General features: G+C 36.6%; 1 protein-coding gene across 4 annotated transcripts in view; it reads right to left on the bottom strand.

Annotated features, from left to right (window-relative positions):
* Positions 1–20,431, bottom strand: part of RALGAPA1 (Ral GTPase activating protein catalytic subunit alpha 1) — a 247,730-nt gene that overhangs the window by 57,999 nt on the left and 169,300 nt on the right. For all 4 annotated transcript variants that reach the window (XM_044918201.1, XM_044918202.1, XM_044918204.1 and 1 more), the window contains one exon: positions 12,742–12,865. In XM_044918201.1, coding sequence (XP_044774136.1) covers positions 12,742–12,865 — 124 coding nt within the window. The remainder of the gene's footprint in view (positions 1–12,741; positions 12,866–20,431) is intronic.

Raw genomic sequence — 20,431 nt, 5'->3', positions numbered from 1 at the left:
TCCGAGTCTTGATTTCAACTCAGGTCATGATCGCAGGGTCGTGAGAACGAGCCTCAGCATGGAGCCTGCTTGAGAATCTCTCCCTCTCCCTCCGCCCCTCCCTGATCCCTGCTGTACTCTTTCTCTCAAAAACAAAAACAAAAAAAAACAAAACCGCAGGATACTGGCATTAATATGATTAAGAAACAGAACATTTTCAACACCATAAGGATCCCCCATGTTACCCTGTTACATGAGCATACCCACTTCCCTCTTACCCTACCCCTCAAACCCTGACAATGAGTGATCTGTTTTTCACTACTGAATGGTCACTTCAAGAATGTTGTATAAATAGACCTGATTTGTGATCCAGCATGTGATCTATTCTGAAGAATGTTCCATGTGCACTAGAGAAGAAGCTGTATTCTATTGCTTTAGGATGGAATGTTCTGAATATATCTGTGAAGTCCATCTGGTCCAGCATGTCATTCAAAGCCCTTATTTCCTTTTTTTTTTTCCCCCCCAAAGCCTCTATTTCCTTGCTGATCTTCTGCTTAGATGATCTGTCTATTGCAGTGAGGGGGGTTTTAAAGTCCCCTATTATTGCATTATTATTGATATGTTTCATTGATTTTGTTATTAATTGGCTTACATATTTGGCTGCTCCCATGGTAGGGGCATAAATATTTACAACTGTTAGATCTTCTTGTTGGATAGACCCTTTAATTATGACATAGTGTCCTTCCTCATCTCTTTATTACAGTCTTTGGTTTAAAAATCTAATTTGTCTGATATAAGGATTGCCATGCCAGCTTTCTTTTGATGTCCACTGATATGAGAAATGGTTTTCCACCCCCTCACTTTAAATCTGGAGGTGTATTTGGGTCTAAAATGAGTCTCTTGCACACAGCATATCCATTGGTCTTCTTTTTTTTTTTTTAAAGATTTTATTTATTTATTCAACAGAGAGACAGCGAGAGAGGGAACAAAAGCAGGGGGAGTGGGAGAGGGAAAAGCAGGCTTCCCGCTGAGCAAGAAGCCTGATGCGGGGCTCGATCCCAGGACCCCGGGATCATGACCTGAGCCGAAGGCAGACGCCTAACGACTGAGCCACCCAGGCGCCCCCATTGGTCTTGCTTTTTTATCCAATCTGATACCCTGTGTCTTTTGATTGGGGCATTTAGCCCATTTACATTCAGAGTAAGTATTGAAAGATATGAATTTAGTGCCATTGTATTACCTGTAAAGTGACTGCTACTTTATATTGTCTCTGTCCCTTTCTGGTCTATGTTACTTTTGGGTTCTCTCTTTGCTTAGAGGATCCCCTTTAATATTTCTTGTAGGGTTGGTTTGGTGATACAAAATTCTTTAAGTTTGTCGTGGAAGCTTTTTTTTTTTTTTAAAGATTTTATTTATTTATTTGAGAGAGAGAGAATGAGAGACAGAGAGCATGAGAGGGAGGAGGGTCAGAGGGAGAAGCAGACTCCCTGCCGAGCAGGGAGCCCGATGTGGGACTCGATCCCGGGACTCCAGGATCATGACCTGAGCCGAAGGCAGTCACTTAACCAACTGAGCCACCCAGGCGCCCCTGTCGTGGAAGCTTTTTATCACTCCTATTTTGAATGACATCCTAGCTGAATAAAGTATTCTTGTCTGCATATTCTTCTTATTTAGCACCCTGAATATATTATGCCAGTCCTTTCTGGCCTGCCAGGTCTCTGTGGATAGGTCTGCTGCCAGTCTAATGTTTCTACCCTTGTAGGTTACAGACCTCTTGTCCCGAGCTGCTTTCAGGATTTTCTCTGTCTCTGAGATTTGCAAGTTCCACTATTATACGTCAGAGTGTGGATCTATTTTTATTGATTTTTGAGGGGGGTTCTCTGTACCTCCTGAACTTGAATGCCTGTTTCCTTCCCCAGATTAGGGAAGTTTTCCGCTGTAATCTGCTCCAATATACCTTCTGCCCCCCCAATTATTCTAATATTATTCCGCTTTATGGTATCACTTATCTCTCGAATTCTCCCCTCGTGATCCAGCAGTTGTTTATCTCTCTTTTGCTTAGCTTCTTCATTCTCCATCATTTTGTCTTCTCTATCACTAATTTTCTCTTCTGCCTCATTTATCCTAGCAGTTAGAGCCTCCATTTTTTATTGCATCTCATAAATAGCCTTTTTGATTTTTGACTTGGTTAGATTTTAGTTCTTTTATTTATCCAGAAAATGATTCTCTAGTGTCTTCTATGCTTTTTTCAAGCTTAGCTAGTATCTTTATAATCGTTATTCTGAATTCCAGTTCTGACATCTTACTTATATCCATACTGATTGGGTCCCTAGCAGTCAGTACTGCCTCTTGTTCTCTTTTTTGAGGTGAGTTTTTCCATCTTGTCATTCTTGCAGAAAGTGGTCCCTTTTCCATTCGTAGAGTTGCAGCTATTCATTTCTTAGATCTCCAGTTTAGTTTGCAGGTGTTCAGAATGATTTGAAAGCTATCTAGCTGAATTCTTGGGACCAAACGAAATTAAGGTCTCCTACTCCACCACCATCTTGGACCAATCATCCTCTCAACCAGTACCAAAATATTGGGATCATTCCCTACATATTTTCAGACCACAATGCTTTGAAACTGGAACTTAATCAAGGAGGAAATTTGGAAAGAACTCAAATACATGGAGGCTAAAGAGCATCCTACCAAAGAATGAATGGATCAACCAGGAAATTAAAGAAGAATTCAAAAAATTCACGGAAACTAATGAAAATGAAAACACATCTCTGCAAAATCTTTGAATGCAGCAAAGGTGGTCCTAAGAGAGAAGTATATAGCAATACAAGCCCTTCTCAAGAAACAAGAAAGGTCTCAAATACACAACCTAACCTTACACCTAAAGGAGCTGGAGAAAGAACAGCAAATAAAGCCTAAACCAAGCAGGAGAAGAAAATTAATAAAGATTAGAGCAAAAATAAATGAAATAGTAATCAAAAGAACAGTAGAACAGATCAACAAAACTAGGAGCTGGTTCTTTGAAAGAATTAATAAGATTGATAAACCCCTGGCCAGACTTATCAAAAAGAAAAGAGAAAGGCCCAAATAAATAAAATCATGAATGAAAGAAGAGAGATCACAACCAACACCAAAGAAATACAAACAATTATAAGAACATACTATGAGCAACTATATGACAACAAATTAGGCAATCTGGAAAAAATGGATGTATCCCCAGAGACGTATAAACTACCAAAACTGAAACCGAAAGAAATAGAAAACCTGAACAGACCCATAACCAGCAAGGAAACTGAAGGAGTAATTAAAAATCTCCCAACAAACAAGAGCCCAGGGCCAGATGGCTTCCCAGGGGAATTCGACCAAACATTTAAAGAAGAATTAATGCCTATTCTTCTGAAGCTGTTTCAAAAAATAGAAATGGAAGGAAAACTTCCAAACTCTTTCTACGAAGCCAGCATTACCTTGATCCCAAAACCAGACAAAGACCCCACCAAAAAGGAGAATTACAGACCAATATCCCTGATGAACATGGTTGCAAAAATCCTCACCACGATACTAGCCAATTGGATCCAACAGTACATTAAAAGGATCATTCACCACAACCAAGTGGGATTTATTCCTGGGCTGCAAGGGTGGTTCAATATGAACAAATCAATGAATGTGATACACTACATTAATAAAAGAAAGGACAAGAACCATACGGTCCTCTCAATAGATGCAGACAAAGCACAGCATCCTTTCTTGATTAAAACTCTTCGTAGTGTAGGGGCAGAGGGAACCTCAATAGCATAAAAGCCATATATGAAAAGCTCACAGTGAGTATCATTTTCAGTGGGGAAAAACTAAGAACTTTTCCCCTAAGGTCAGGAACATGGCAGGGATGTCCACTATCACCACTGCTGTACATAGTACTATAAGTCCTAGCCTCAGCAATCAGACAACAAAAAGAAATAAAAGGCATCCGAATCAGCAAAGAAGAAGTTAAAGTCTCACTCTTCACAGATGACATGATACTCTATGTGGAAAACCCAAAAGACTCCACCCCAAAATTGCCAGACCTCATACAGGAGTTCAGCAAAGTGGCAGGATATAAACTCAATGCACAGAACTCAGTTGCATTTCTACACACTAACAACGAGACAGAAGAAAGAGAAATTAAGGCGTCGATCTCATTTACAATTGCACCCAAAACCATAAGATACCTAGGAATAAACCTAACCAAAGAGGCAAACCAAAGAGTTTTCTATAGAAAACTATAGAATTCTCATGCAAGAAATTGAGGAAGACACAAACACATGGAAAAACGTTCCATGTTCATGGATTGGAAGAACAAATATTGTTAAAATGTCTATACCACCTAGAGCAATCTACACATTCAATGCCATCCCTATCAAAATACCATCAACTTTTTTCACAGAGCTGGAACAAATAATCCTAAAATTTGTATGGAACCAGAAAAGACCCTGAATAGCCAAAGGAATGTTGAAAAAGAAAAGCAAAGCTGGTGGCATCACAATTCCGGACTTCAAGCTCTATTACAAAGCTGTAATCATCAAGACAGCATGGTACTGGCACAAAAACAGACACATAGATTAATGGAACAGAACAAAGAACCCAGAAATGGACCCTCAACTCTATGGTCAACTAATCTTCAACAAAGCAAGAAAGAATGTTCAATGGAAAAAAGACAGTCTCTTCAACAAATGGTGTTGGGAAAATTGGGACAGCCACATGCAGAAGGATGAAACTGGACCATTTCCTTACACCATACACAAAAATAGACTCGAAATGGTTGAAAGACCTAAATGTGAGTTAGGAATCCATCAAAATCCTAAAGGAGAACACAGGCAGCAACTTCTTCGACCCTGGCCACAGCAACCTCTTGCTAGACATGTCTCCAAAGGCAAGGAAAACAAAGGCAAATTTAACTATTGGGACTTTATCAAGATAAAAAGCTTTTCCACAGCAAAGGCAACAGTCAACAAACCAAAAGACAACTGACAGAATGGGAGAAGATATTTGCAAATGACATATCAGATAAAGGGCTAGTATCCAAAATCTAGAAAGAACTTATCAAACTCAACACCCAAAAAACAAATACTCCAATCAAGAAATGGGCAGAAGACATGAGCAGACATTTCTCAAAAGAAGACATCCAAATGGCCAACAAACACATGAAAAAATGCTCAACATCACTTGGCATCAGGGAAATACTAATCAAAACCACAATGAGATACTACCTCACACCAGTCAGAATGGCTAAAATTAACAGGTGAGGAAATGACAGATGTGGGCAAGAATGTGGAGAAAGGGTAACCCTCCTACACTGTTGGTGGGAATGCAAGCTGGTGCAGCCACTCTGGAAAACAGTATGGAGGTTCCTCAAAAAGTTGAGAATAGAGCTACCCTAGGACCTAGCAATTGTTCTACTGGGTATTTACCCCACAGATACAAATGCAGTGATCCGAAGGGGCACCTGCACCCTAATGTTTATAGCATCAATGTCCACAAAAGCCAAACTATGGAAAAAGCCCAGATGTCCACTGACAGATGAATGGATAAAGATATGGTATATATATGAAATGGAATATTATGCAGCCATCAAAAAAATGAGATCTTTCCATTTGCAATGATGTGGATGGAACTAGAGGGTATTATGCTAAGTGAAATAATTCAATAAGAGAAAGACAATTATCATATGATCTAATATGTGGAATTTAAGAAACAAGGCAGAGGATCATAGGGGAAGAGTGGAAAAAATAAAACAAGACAAAACCAGAGAGGAAAACAAACCATAAGAGATTCTTAATCATAGGAAACAAACTGGTTGCTGGAGGGGAGGGGGGTGGGGGGATGGGGTAACTGGATGACAGACATTAAGGAGGGCATGTAATTTAATGGGCACTAGGTATTATATAAGACAGATGAATCACAGGCCTGTACCTCTGAAACCAATAATACATTACATGTTAATTAATTTAAATTTAAAAATGTTAAAAAAAATGTTGAATAAATAGAATTATACAGCGTGTAACCCTGGCAAGAATTTGGAGATTTTCCTGTTATCTTTCTGTTAACGATTTCACACTTTATCCCACTGTAGTTAGAGAACATACTGGATGGTTTCAATGTTTTTAGTTTGTTGCAGTGTTTTTTTTATGGCCTAATAGGTCTATCTTGGTATACGTTCCATGGACACTTGAAAAGAATATGTATTCCCATGATGTTGGGTACAGTGTTCTATAAATGTCAGTTAGATCCTGTTGGTTGATGGTATTGTTGAGTTCTTCTATATACTTGCTCATTTTCTGCCTGGCTCTTCTTTTAGTTGTTGTGAAAGAGGTGAAGTCTCCATCCGTAACTATGGATTTGTCTATTTCCTTTTTCAGTTCTATCAGCTTTGCTTCATATATTTTTCAGTTCTGCTGTTGGTTGAGCACACACTATGTTGTCTTGGACTGGCCATTTTATCATTATAATATCCCTGTCTCTGGTAATTCTCTTTGCTCTGAAGTCTCCCTTAGCTAATACTAATGTAACCACTCTGGCTTTCCTTTGATTAATGTCTGCATGATAGAACTCTTCCATCCTTTTACTTTTTTTTTTCCCTAAGATTTGTTTATTTTAGAGAGAGAAAAGAGAGGGAAGGAGAGAGAATGTGGAGGGGAGGGGCAGAGGGAAGGGGAAAGAGAGAATCTCAAGCAAACTCCCCACTGAGCATGGAGCCTGATGTGGGGCTCGATCTCACAACCCTGAAATCATGACCCAAGCTGAAATCAAGAGTTGGATGCTTAACCAACTGGGCTACCTAGGTGCCCCATCCATCCTTTTATTCTCTACCAGCCTATATTGTAATATTTGAAGTGAATATATTTTATATAGCATATAGGAAGGGTCATACCTTTTAATGCACTCTGACAATTTTTAATTGGTATTTTTAGACCATTTATATTTAATGTAATGACTGATACATTAGGGCTTAAGCCTGCCATTTTATTCTTTGTTTCCTGTTTATTTTCTGTTTTTCATTTCTTTATTTTACCTGCCTCCTGTGGATTACTTAAACATTTTCTAGAATTCCATTTTTATTTACCTATCGTTTTTTGAGTATATTTTTTTGTATACATTTTTTTAGTGGTTGCTCTTGGTATAAGACTGTATGTACATAACTTATCACAGTCTACTAATGTTGTCACAGTTTGAGTGAATTATACAAACTCTGCCTCAGTTTGCCCCTTTACCTTCAATTGTTTGTAATATAATTGCCATGAATATTTTCATGGCATTACATTTAGAAACACATCAGAAATAAATTTTGCATCAACCATCAAACATAATTAAGAAAACTCAAGAGGAGAAGTAATGCCTAATGTATTTACCCATTACTTTTTCTTGTCACGCTCTTTCTTTCTAGTGTTCCAAGGTTCTATCACTTCCTTTCTGTTAATACAACTTTCAGTTGTTCTTTTAGGGTAAATCCGCTGGCAACAAGTTCTCTAAGTTTTCCTTCATCTGAGAATGTTTTGTTTCATTCCTTCACTAGCTAATATGATTCTCGTTTACATTAATTTTTCTTTCAGCACTTGAGAAATATTGCCACTTTCTCTGGCTACTATAGTTTGTTTCTTGTTTGTTTTTGTTTTTTAGTAGGCTCGATGCTCAGGTTGGAACCCAATGTGGGGCTTGAATTCACAACCCTGAGCTGAAGACCTGAGCTGAAGACCTGAGCCGAGACCAAGAGTTGGACGCTTAACCGACTGAGCCACCCAGGCATCCCTGGCTACTATAGTTTCTGGTAAGAAATTCCCTATCATTCAGGGGTGCCTGGGTGGCTCAGTTGGTTAAGTGGCTGCCTTCGGTTCAGGTCATGATTCCCGGGTCCTGGGATTGAGCCCCACGTCCGGCTCCCTGCTCAGTGGAGAGCCTGCTTCTCCCTCTCTCTCTGCCTGCTGCTCTGTCTACTTGTGCTTTCTCTCTGTGTGTCAAATACATAAAATCATTAAAAAAAAATTCCCTATCATTCTAATTGCTTTCCCCCCATAGATAAAGAACAATTTTTCTCCAGATGCCTTTAAGATTTTTTTGAGACTTCTTATTTTTCAAAAGTTTAATTATTATGTGTCTTGCATGGATTTCTTTCAATTTATCCTGTTTGGTTTCACCCAGCTTCTTTAATTTGTAGATTTATTAACTTTATTTCTCTTGCCAATTTGGGAAATTTTCAACATTATTTCTTCAAGTAATGTTCAGACCCAACCTATTTCTTCTCTCCTTCTGGGACTCACATAACAGGAATGTTAAATCTTTTGTCATAGTCCCATAGGTCTCTGATGCTCTGTTCACTGTCCTTAAGTCTTTTTTCCCTCTGCTATTCACATTTTTTACTGTTCTGTCTTCCAGTTTATTCATTCTTCTGTACCCCCATCTCTACCTGACTCTGTTGCTGGCATATCTACTGAGCTTTTTACTTCAGTAATTAAATTTTCAGACTTTCTATTTTTCATTATTTATTTCAACTGTGCTCCTAATTGCTAGTCAAAACATTTCTATTATGGTTACCTCAAAATCTTTGTCATTTGGTGTTGTTATGTATTTTCTTCTCATTCATTTGGGGACCTTGCTGGGTCTTGGTATGATTTTTGATCAAAGCTTGGACATTTTCATATTATGTTATAAGACTATGAATTTTATTGAATACTTCTGTTTCAGCTGGCTGTTTTGTGACACAGCTCTGTCAAAGAAGCAATGTGGTTACTGCCTCACTATAGCCAGGTGGAGGGTGAAGTATAGGTTCCCCACCTAACCTCAGCTGACAACTGCAGAGGGGAGATCTTCATTACTGTTACGTGGAGGTAGGAGTTCTGGTTTCATATGTGATGTCCACTGAGGAAAGGTTAGTCATTACTGGCAGGGTTAGTCTCATTACTGCTGGATGATGGTAAAAGGCCTACTTCTCTATTAGGCCTCCTCTGATCTACCCCAGCAGAAGAGGTAGGGGCACCTCATTATGCTGGGTGGGGAGAAAATTCCAGGTTTCTCATGTAGTCTCCACTGACATTGTGGTGTGGGGTGTGGATGGGGGACTTGACCAGCTGACAGAGATGAAAATTTTGGCTTTTTGGTTGGCCTTCTCTAACACTATCTGATACTACTCTTGTGTGGTGTTGGGGATGCCTCATTACAGTCTCATGAAGGTGGTAGGCTAGGCCTCCTAACTGACCTTTGTTGTCAGGGGTGGGGATGGGAGTCATAGTATTTTCTTTGGTGTTTGGTTGGAGTAGAGCAGTTATTGTCTAAATGTTTTCTGTCTTTCTAGGTTATTCCTTTCCTGGTCCTTTGGCTAGAAAGAGTGGGCCTCTGTTGGGGTTCTTTTGGTTTTAGTGCTTGTTGATGTTTCTAGGTTGCTATTTCGGATCCAATTTGGAGATACAGGAGATAAAGAGAAACCCTTGAGAACCCAACATCATGTCATTCCTTGGTCCTGAGTTGGTCTGTCTTCCTTTTCACCTTTCGGAGTCTTTCTATGTTTGTTTTATATGTAACGTCCAGGGTTTTGTTATACTTAGTGTGAAGAATAAGGAGAGTATGTCTCTTTGATCTTCCTAGAAATGAAAGTTCCCACTGTACAACTTAATGGACTTCAGTACATTCACAGATAAGTGCAATCATCACCACAGTCAATTTTAGAACATTTTCATCAAAAAGAAACCCTGTACCCTTTAGTTATCACCCTGATCATCCCTCATCCCTCCAACTAGTCCTAAGCAACCACTAACCTACTTCCTGTGTGTGTGTGTGTGTGTGTGTGTACAGTGGTATTTCATATAAATGGATCATAACACATGTCTTTGTGACTGGTTTCTTTCATCTAACAATGTTTTCAAGGTACATCCACACTGGAACATGTAAATACTCCATTCCTTTTCATGGCCAAATAATATTCCATTATGTGAATATATCACATTTTATCCATTCATCCATTGATGGACATTTGTGTTGCTTCCACCTTTTGGCTATTATGAATAATGCTCCTATAAACATCCATGTACAAGTTTTTGTCTGGATATACAATTTCATTTCTCTTGGGTATCTATCTACCTAAGAATGGAATTTCTGATCATATGGTAATTCAGTGTTTTACTATTTCATGAGCTGCCAGATCGTTTTCCATAGCAGTTACACCATTTCACATTCCTACAAGCATGTAAGAGGGTTCAGATTGTATCAAAACCTAGCCTACAGCTGTTATTATCTGACTTTTTGATTCTAGCCAGCCTAATGGGTATGAAGTAGTATCTCTCTGTGGTTTTGATTTGCATTTCTCTGATAATGATGTCAAGCATCATTTCATGAGCTTATTGGTTATTTGCATATCTTATTAAGAGAAATGTTCATTCAGGTCCTAATTTTTTAATTCAATTGTTTTCTAATTATTGATTTGTATGAGTTCTTTGTATATTTTAGATTCAAGTCCCTTATCACATGTATGATTTGCAATTATTTTTTCCAATTTTGTAGGTTGTCTTTTCACTTCATTTAGTGTCCTTTGAAGACCAGAGCTTAAAGTTTGATGAAGTTCAATTTACTTATTTTAAAGATTTTATTTATTTGAGGGAGAGAGTGTGAGTGGGAAAGGTAAGAAGGGGAGGGACAGGGAGAAAGAATCTGAAGCAGATTCCACAACTGGGGAGGGAGCCCAACATGAGGCTTTATCTCAAGCCCGTGAGATCATGACCTGAGCTGAAACCAAGAGTTGGATGCTTAATCAACAGAGCCATCCAATCCAGGTGCCCTGAAATCCAATTTATTTAATTTTTCCTTTGCTGTTCATGTTTTTAGTGTCATATGTAAAAATCCCTTTTATTTATTAATTAGAGCTCTATAAAGGTGAGGGAAAAAAAACCTTAGCAAAATCCAAGGTCATGAAAATTTACCTCATATTGTCTTTAAGGAGTTTTATACTTTTAGCTCTTACAATTAGTTTTTTTAAATCTATTTTGAGTTAATTTTTGTATATATATAGGGTGAGGTAAGAGTCCAACTTCATTCTTTTGCATGTGGCTATCCAGTTGTTCTGGCACCATTTATTGAAAAGACCATTCTTTCTCCACTGGATGGTCTTGGCACTTGTCAAAAATCAGTTGACCATAGATGTATGGGTTTATTTCTAGAATCTCAATTCTATTCCATTGATCACTATGTCTATCCTTGGTGCAAGTGCCATACTGTTTGATTATTGTTTTGTACTAAGTTTGGAAATACTAAGTGTGAGTACTCCTACTTTGTTCTTTTTCAAATGTCTCTTGCTTTTACTAATACTGTTCTGTTTTTTTTAAACGAAAATCTATTTATAATTTTTCTTTATAGTTTCCAAAGCACTTTCACATACCTAATCTCAACTGAACTTCACATATCTGTTGCGTAAAAAAGTGTATTACAAATATATTGGACAAATATATTTGTATATTTTGTATATATTTGACAAATACACAAATAGAAACAAAGACCCCAAGTAACTCACTTAAAGGGAAATAGCATGTAAGATAAGCCATTAAAAATATATACTGAATGCTAAAGGCTTATGTACTTAATACTGTACAAGGCACTTGGATGTCTTTTAAAATGAAATGAGATAAAAGTGAGATAAAAGTGCCTGCCCTCTAGGAGGGGCTTATAAAGTCTAGCGCAGTGGTCTTCAACAATTTTGCTCATGCACTCTCTACAAGAATTTTAAAAAACCATGTATTGAATTAACAACTATATGAAAATTTTCATCACAAGTTTAAACTGCTGCAAAAGATATAATTTCCAGTGTACTGTATGTTACATGTATATGTGCTTTAAATATATTTTCATCAAATTGTAGAGCTACAGTTTTGCCTGATACAATACATATAAAATGCCTGCTATTAACTTAATGACAAGTCAATCAGCCACCATCAAATTCACTTTGTTAGAAAATGACACTTCATATGTCGATTTAACTGAACGTATTAACACAAATGTCTATAATAAATACCTCCCTTCTGAGTTACAATTCTTTTTTTTTTAAGATTTTATTTATTTATTCATAAGAGACAGAGGGGGGGGGCAGAGGGAGAAGCTGAGCAGGGATCCCAATGCGGGACTCGATCTCAGACCCTGGGATCATGACCTGAGCTGAAGGCAGATGCTTAACCATCTGAGCCACCCAGGCGCCCTGAGTTACAATTGTAAGATTGTATGTTCTTGAATGAACTTGTTTTGGGTGACAAACCTTCTGGGACAATGTAGGATTTGGGTGAGTGTGTGGTATGCCTTTCTTTTACAGAGTTGAAGAATACAAAAGGTGAGGCAAGAGACTGCAGAAGAGTTCTCAGGCACAGATTTTAGTAAAATCCAGGGGATCTGGAAATTAATTTCCTCAAAACTAACCAAGCCAATGTGCCCCCTAAAGACCTTGGTATAGTGAAGATATTCGTATCTTAGATTGAAGACCACTTGTCTACTGGTCACAGCTGTGAGGAAAATCCAGATCTCCTAAACCTAGGAGTTTAGTACTAACAAAATACTCACTCATAAAAAAAAGTCAACAATTTTCCTTTCAAAGTCCAAACTGCTTCTGTCTTTGCAGATAGGATATAAAGTAGAAACAATAACAAACCTGGCGTTAAGATGTTGAGTCTCCTAAAGTAATTCTTCTAAAATAAGCTAGAAAGAAATAGAAAACCATTGCTTCCAAATAAAAATACAATGATATTTGGTATTATTTAAGAACAATACCTCCCAACCAAGACCAGCTACAAAATCTTCATATGCTTGACTTCCTCCTGTATTGGTGAGAATGGAATGTTTGTCTTCTTGTCCTTCAGCAACATAAAATACTGCGATCTTGTGGGTCTCTCGACTGTAAAACAAAAGATTACACTGTTCATTTAATCATTAATTTATTCATTCACCCATTAATTAAGTTCAATGTACACAGTATGTGGCAATAAAAAGATGAAAATGAATTAAATCTTGTAATCTACTAAGAAGATATGTAATTATAAGTAAAAAATTAGAAAAGCTATAAACTTGCCAGTAGAACAAAAGAGAGGTGTGATTACTTCTGACTGGAGAAACAGAGAGACACTTAAAGGAGAAAGTTACACTGAGTTGGGTGAAGGCAAGTGAGATCTGACAAATGAAGAGGAGAAAGAGTATCAGGAAAGACATGTGTGAATGCATGAAGCATCTGAGGAGTTACCTGTTGTACAATGTGGCTAAATACCAGAGTTAAATGGACGTGTTTTAGAAATATAAGTAGGAATATAGAGATGACTGAGAAATGATCCACTTCTTCAAAGTGCAGAATAAGAAAAAAGAAGTTTATACACAAATATTATAGAACTGTGTCGAATAAGTGACAAGCTCTTAGACATTTTTTTAGATCTCCTTCAAATTAAAAATGTTCATAAAAACAAATTTCTTGTATGACATTTGGCTTTCCAAGTTAAGTAGGGCACACTACATTTGGTCTAGTGTGATTTAACAAAGCATGGGCTAATGAACTTTATGACCAGAGGTAATGTTTTCATTACTATAGTTTCTAGAAATTAGAAAGCAAGCAAACAAACCATAGCCAGAGAACTGAAATTATTTTAAATAGTCAGACAACCAGATTTTCCTACATATCTTGAGGAAGTTGTCAGGTCATGACTGTGGGTTTCAACATCAGCAACTTAAAATCAGGAACAAAGATATTTTAGCTGCTTTCACTAATGGCAATATTTCACTTTATGGGGTGAACACTTAGGCAACTTTTGGTATATTCAATGTATTGTTAGGATAATCTAACCTAAGTAATAAAATATAATTGGGGGGGAACTTCAGTGGACTCTTTCTCAAGCAAAACAACAATTTAAGTGGTGAAAATGATTTTTAAAAAAATCATTTAAATTCTCTGCATATTGTCCTAAGGGCATACAGCAAATGGACAAACATTCATTCAAGAAAATCTACCACATCCAGTAAGAACAGAATGAGTCTTTGGCATCCCTTACCCCACCCCTTTACTTCCACATTATAGCTTTATCCTGGGCATTCTACTCAGGCCAATATAAGGGTTCCCTTCTCCCCTCCAGTTCCCAGACTGGGAATATGGTTTCATCCTGGGAAAAATAGGCTTCTGGCTGTGTTTCTCATCTTCCCCAGATCCATGCTGCACAAAATCTATTCCAGGCAGCTGTGACTGAGAACCATGTCTCCCTTAACTCTTCCAGCTCCTTCTCTTACGATGGAAGCTCTAGGTGCAAAAGGCTGAGTTTTCCCAATCTTCCCCACTCTAGCTTACCAGTAGGCTAGAGGTTTTACACCAGTAGGTGAAAGCTAAGAAGATGAACTGCCAATCCTTCCCTAACTGTTCACTTGTAGAGTGAGAGTGTTACTCCAGGAAAAGTTGGTTCTTGACCCCACCTCAGGTGTAGTGGCAGAACTCTCAGTTCTGTGTTCTGCTCAGGGTGAAACACAGGTCATAAGGACAAAGAACTCAGCTGCAGCTCTGCCTGAGGGGAATGATTTGATTTTGAAACAAAGCTTGGAGAACTCCATGCCTATGGGTTTGTCAAAAACAAGAGAGTGTGGTGGAAAGCCATTAAGAGAAGCTAACACTTCCAGACAAAAGTAAAACAGCAGAGCAGCCAGAAGTTTTAACAGAGAGAAGCAGGAAGAGATAGCCAAGAAGGGTTCTCTTGGGAACACAGTCAAGTCTACAGGTGAAGAAACCTGTGCACATGTACTACCTTGCACCCACACAGGAGCAATCAGAGTAAGATGCAGGACAGACATGAAAGCATGCCCCAAGCCACACAGACCTATCAACACAAGGGGAAGCCTCACAAATACTCTACTTGAGCTCAGGGTCAACTCTTAGGAAGCCACAACTTTAAAACAACATCCAGTCAATCCTGGGAGTCTAGACGACTGTGCATATCCAAAGCTGTACTCTGTTTGGAGCAACCAGAGAGCAAACCTCCAAGCTATTAGTCTCTAGGTGAACATGGGACAAAAAAACATAAACATTCTGAATATGATAGCAGCCTCCAAGCCACACATACATCCACAGTAAACAATAAAAATCTAACTGGCTAAGGGGGCCAAAATACAAACTTTGATTAGTAGTAGATTATGTCAACCCAGGGGGGAACCCATGGGTAGCCCTACTAAAAGATAAAAAACATTTTAAAATTTTTGAGCAGGGAGAGCTGAGGCTGCACATGGTGGGGAAATAGACTTTGCAGGATTAGTTCAGCCAAATCACTAGAAAATAAACAAATGATCAAACACTGCACTTTTGATCCAAAGACACAAATAATGTTGAAAGTAAAGTAAACGGAAAAAGACACCATGCAAATAGTAACCAAGAAACCTGGAGTGGCTATATTAATATCAGACTTTAAAATGAAAAATATTAGTGATAAAGAGACATTTCATAATGTTAAAAGGTCAGCCTACTAAATTTCATAATGTTAAAAGGTCAGCCTACTAGGAAGATATGAAAATTAAAAACACACATGCACTCAACAGAGAACTTCAAAATACGTGAAGCAAAAACAAAACTGGAGGCAGAAATAGACATTTCTACAATCAAAATTGAAGACTTCAATACCCCACTTTTAATAGTGGACAAAACAATTAAGAGAGTATCAACAAGGAAACGGAAGACTTCAATAATACTGTAAACCAACTAGATCTAAAATACATTTATACAACACCCCACAAAACAGTAGTAGAGCACACATTCTTCTCAAAGATACAGGAACATCCGATAGGGTGGATCATATGGTAGGTCAGAAAACAAGCCTCAATAAATTTGAAAGGATTGAAATTATGCAAAGTGTATTTTCTAATCACAATGGAATGAAATTAGAAATCAGTAAAAGATAAAAACTTCAGGAATTTCTCATGTATGTAGAAATGAAACAATGACTCCTAAATAACTGAGAGAATCGATGTCAAGGGAAATAAGAAAATACCTAGAGATGATGAAAATGAAAACATAACATACTAAAATTGATGGCATACAGGCAAAGCAGTGCTCACTCGTAAATTTATAGATGTAAATGCCTATATTAAAAAAGATGAAAAGATCTTGCATCAATAACTAAACCTTCCACTTCAAGAAACTAGAAAAAGAGCAACTAAAATCAAAGCAAGAAAAAGGAAATTATAATAAAGACTAGAGTGGAAATAAAATAAAATAGAAAAACAACAGAAAAATCAATGAAACCAAAACTTGGTTTTTTGAGATGATAAACAAAATTGATAACTTTATAGTTAGACTGAACGAGGAAAAAAAGAGAAGACTCAAATTACTAAAATCAGAATCTAAGGAAGAGACATCACTACATATGGTACAGAAATAAAAAGAATTGTAAGGGAAAACTCTGAACAACTATATACCAACAAATTAGATAAAATAGATTAAATGGAAAAATACCTAGAGACACACAAATTACTAAATCCAACTCAAGAAGAAAGAGAACACCTGAACAGATCACTTACAAAGAGACTGAATTAGTAATGTGATTGAAAAGGAAGAAGTAAAACTACCTCCACTTGCAGATGAGATGATTTTGTATATAGAAAACCCTAAAGAATCCACTGCAAAGTTTTTAGAGCTATTAAATGAGTTCAGCAGGGTTCAAGATACAATAACCACATATAAAAATCAATTGTATTTCTATATACCAACAATGAACAATCAAAACAAAACTAAGAAAATTCCTTTTATAATACTATACCATCAAAAATAATAAATTACTTGGGTATGTTAGTACAAAAGTACTTAACAAAAAGTTAAGTATAAAACTTATACTCTGAAAATTACAAAACACTGTCAAAAGAAATTAAAGATCTTAAAAAAAAAATCCCATTCATGGACTGAAAGACTTAATATTGTTAAGATAATATCCCCGAACTGATTTACAAACTTAATGTAATCCCTACCAAAATCCCAGCTCCTGTTTTTATAGAAATGCACAAGCTCATCCTAAAATTCACAGGAAGATACAAAAGATCCAGAATATCCATAACTATCTTGAAAAAGAAGACAAAGTTGGATTCATAATTCCCAATTTTAAAACTTGCCACAAAGCAGCAGCAATCATTGCACTGTGGTAGTGTCATAGAAGTGACAAACAGATGTATATGGAACAGAATCTTTGATTTAGAAATAAACCCTGATATTTGTCATCAGTTGTTTTTCTGACAAGGATACCATGACAATTCAATGGGAAAAGAAGAGTCTTTTCAACAAATGGTGCTGGGGCAACTGGGTATGTACAAGCAAAAGAATGAAGGAGGATTCTTACCTTGCAACTTCCTACCTCACACCAAAAACAACAAACAAAAAGGACGTTAGATCTTAATATAAGGTTTAAAACTATAAAGTTATAAAAAAGTTTATAAAACTAGTGTCCATGGCAAAAAAATGTACATGAATGTTCACAGCAGCATTATCCATAATATCCAAAAAATGAAACCAACCCAAATGTCCATCAACTGATGAATGGATAAACAAAATGTAGTATATCCATACAATGGAATATTATTCAGCAATAAAAAGAAATGAAGTGCTGAGAACACACTGCAATACAGATGAACTTTGAAAACACTATGCTAAGAAGCCTGCCACAAAAGACCATATATTGTTTGATGCCTTTTATATGAAATGTCCAGTATAGGCACATCTATAGAAATAGAAAGTAGATTAGCGTTGTCTACAGCTGGGGAGTGGGAGAAGGGGGTGGTTGGCGGTAATGGGGAGTTACTGGTAATGGGTATGGAATTCCTTTTGAAGGAACTAAAATATTCTAAAATCAGGTTGTTGTGACAGTTGCACAACCCTGTGAATATACTAAAAACATGTATACTTTAAAAATGAGTAAACTGTATGGTATAAGAAGTACATCTCAAAAAAAAAAAGAAGTACATCTCAAGAAAACTATTAAGAATTTAACTTGGAAGCACAATCCACTATGTGTAAATCCTGATCCTGGGGCAGAAAGGGAACTTCTCCAGTGTTCTTACTTGGTGTTTCTGTGTCACATTTTGGTAATTCTTGCAATATTTCAAATTTTTTCAGGTAAAGGTCTATCAATTAACTCATAAATCACAATTTATAAAATAAATAGAAATGTTCACCTAATACTATATAAATCTAAAAGCAGGGAGAAAAATATGTGCCATGCAGGAAAAAATAGAACATAAATCTTTACAATGCAAAAGTAAAAGAGAAATCAATCACCTTTATATTATCTATGACCTTCCTACAATTTGTAAAAGCAGAGCTCAGATGCCTTTCATGTCAAATTTTAATCTTTCACCATTCCCTCTTATTTTTCTACTTACCTAACTACTGCTGCTAAAAATGTTTGGTATATTGTCATTAGCTTAATATGTACAATAATGAACAATTAGGGAAAGAAACCAGAAAAAACACCCATAAAATTAACGAACTTGCAACTTACATGCAACCATGTAAGAATATGTACAGAACTGGCAAAATACTGTGAGCATACTACTGGAAAATTCAAAGCGAAGTCTGCTAAGTTGTAAGCACTTCTGAATCCCTGCATATACAATGCGATAGAAGTAATAATACAAATTTTGAGATTTGAAATAAAAAAATCTGGTGGTTGTTCAACCAAGAGGAATAGGAATCAGTTAATCTAGTCAAAGAAAATAAAGGATCTATAAATGGTCTAGGAAGATAAGAGTATAAACAACATCACTTTTCATTTTTCCTCTCTAGTCCATCAGAAAAGTACAAGCCTACCTCAGAGATATTGCAGGTTTAGTTGTAGGCTACAATAAAGTGAATACAGCAATAAGGTGTATATAAAAGTTACGTTTATACTATACTATACTATATTAGGTGAGCAATAGCATTATGCCTAAAAAAGTACATACCTTAATTTAAAAAATCACCTTTTTTGCTAAAAAATGCTAACCATCATTTGAGCTTTCAGCAAATCATAACCACTGATAATAGATCACCATAACAAATATAATGAAAAAGTTTGAAATATTGCAAGAATTAACAAAATGTGACAGAGACGCAAAGTGAGCAAATACTGTTGGAAAAATGGTGCTGACAGACTTCATCTCTTGCTCTTTGTAATAGTCTCTTTAAAGTAGTAAGGACATGAATCAAGGGGTTGGGGGCAAGAAAAGCATAGAAGAAGGGATAATAAGAACTGGCGCAATAGTTATGAAAATCTAAGGGCAAGAGAAAGGAAATGGTCAAGTTTGGGTGACTGAAATGATATCTCTAAACATAATCAAGAAAATTATGAGGAGGATCTGATTTGGGAACAAAATGGTGACCTGGGAGGAAGCAGGTAAAAATTTGTAATAGGCAGCTGCAAAATCATGACAAGAGAATTGAGAGACAAGCACATGGAAAGAATGGGGTTAAGAAGATAGGAGAGATATCCCAATGAGGGGAATAACTATATTAGGGGGTTATGAGGTAAAAGATGAGCCAGTGAAGACAAACTTGGAATAATTAGAGAATTAGGAGTTGAATGAGGTAATTGTAGTGATACAGAAGCCGGGGAGAAGAACATTTTAGAGAATAGACTACAGTATTAAATTAGGGGATATAATACTCAAGGGGTTTTTAGGGCAGTGAAACTATTCTATAGGATACTGTAATGGTGGATACCTATTAACTACACATTTGTCAAAATGCATACAATGTACAACACAGAGAATGAACTCTAATGTAAACTATGGACTTCAGTTAATATATCAATATTGTTTCATCAATTTTAACAAATGTTATCACACTGATACAAGAGATAGAAAAATTATGTGTAGGGGAAAAGGGTATGTGGGAACTCTCTGTACTTTGCAATCAATTATTTTGTAAATCTAAAACTGCTGTAATCTTTTAAAATGCTTATTAAATTAACTAAATTTAGTTAATTAGATAAAATGTTGAAGATTGAGAAAACTCTAGACTTGATGGTCAAGATACTAACCTTCAGAAGGATAGTTTCAGTAGAGCAGTGAGGTCTGGAATACATGTTGAGCAAGAGAGCAAAAGAGTTGATTCTTGCCCTCAAGGACTTGACCATTTAGTACCAAAGATAAATTATCATGGGGAAGAGTTAGGATATAAGAACTCACAGATTATTTAGAGGGTTATTATAATTGTTTTGGAAAGAAGTAATAAGAATATCTAAGAATAATAATAGTAATAATAATAATAATACACTGTGATAAATGTTATGACAGGGAAGTGTTACAGGGCTCTGTGAGAGCACATGGAAGATCCAAACATAGACTGGGGAGGAAGGTAAAGAGAGGTAGTTTAGGGAAAGGATTTCAGAAAACATGTTGTTTAAGCTGAGACTAAAAAAATGGATAGGAGTTGTACTCTGAAAAATTTTATAGTCTAAGACCATTTCATTGTTAAAAAATA

This window comes from Neomonachus schauinslandi, chromosome 9 (assembly GCF_002201575.2).
Source record: "Neomonachus schauinslandi chromosome 9, ASM220157v2, whole genome shotgun sequence".
In the NCBI taxonomy this organism is placed as follows: Eukaryota; Metazoa; Chordata; class Mammalia; order Carnivora; family Phocidae; genus Neomonachus; species Neomonachus schauinslandi.
This window is presented reverse-complemented; position numbering and strand designations above follow the sequence as displayed.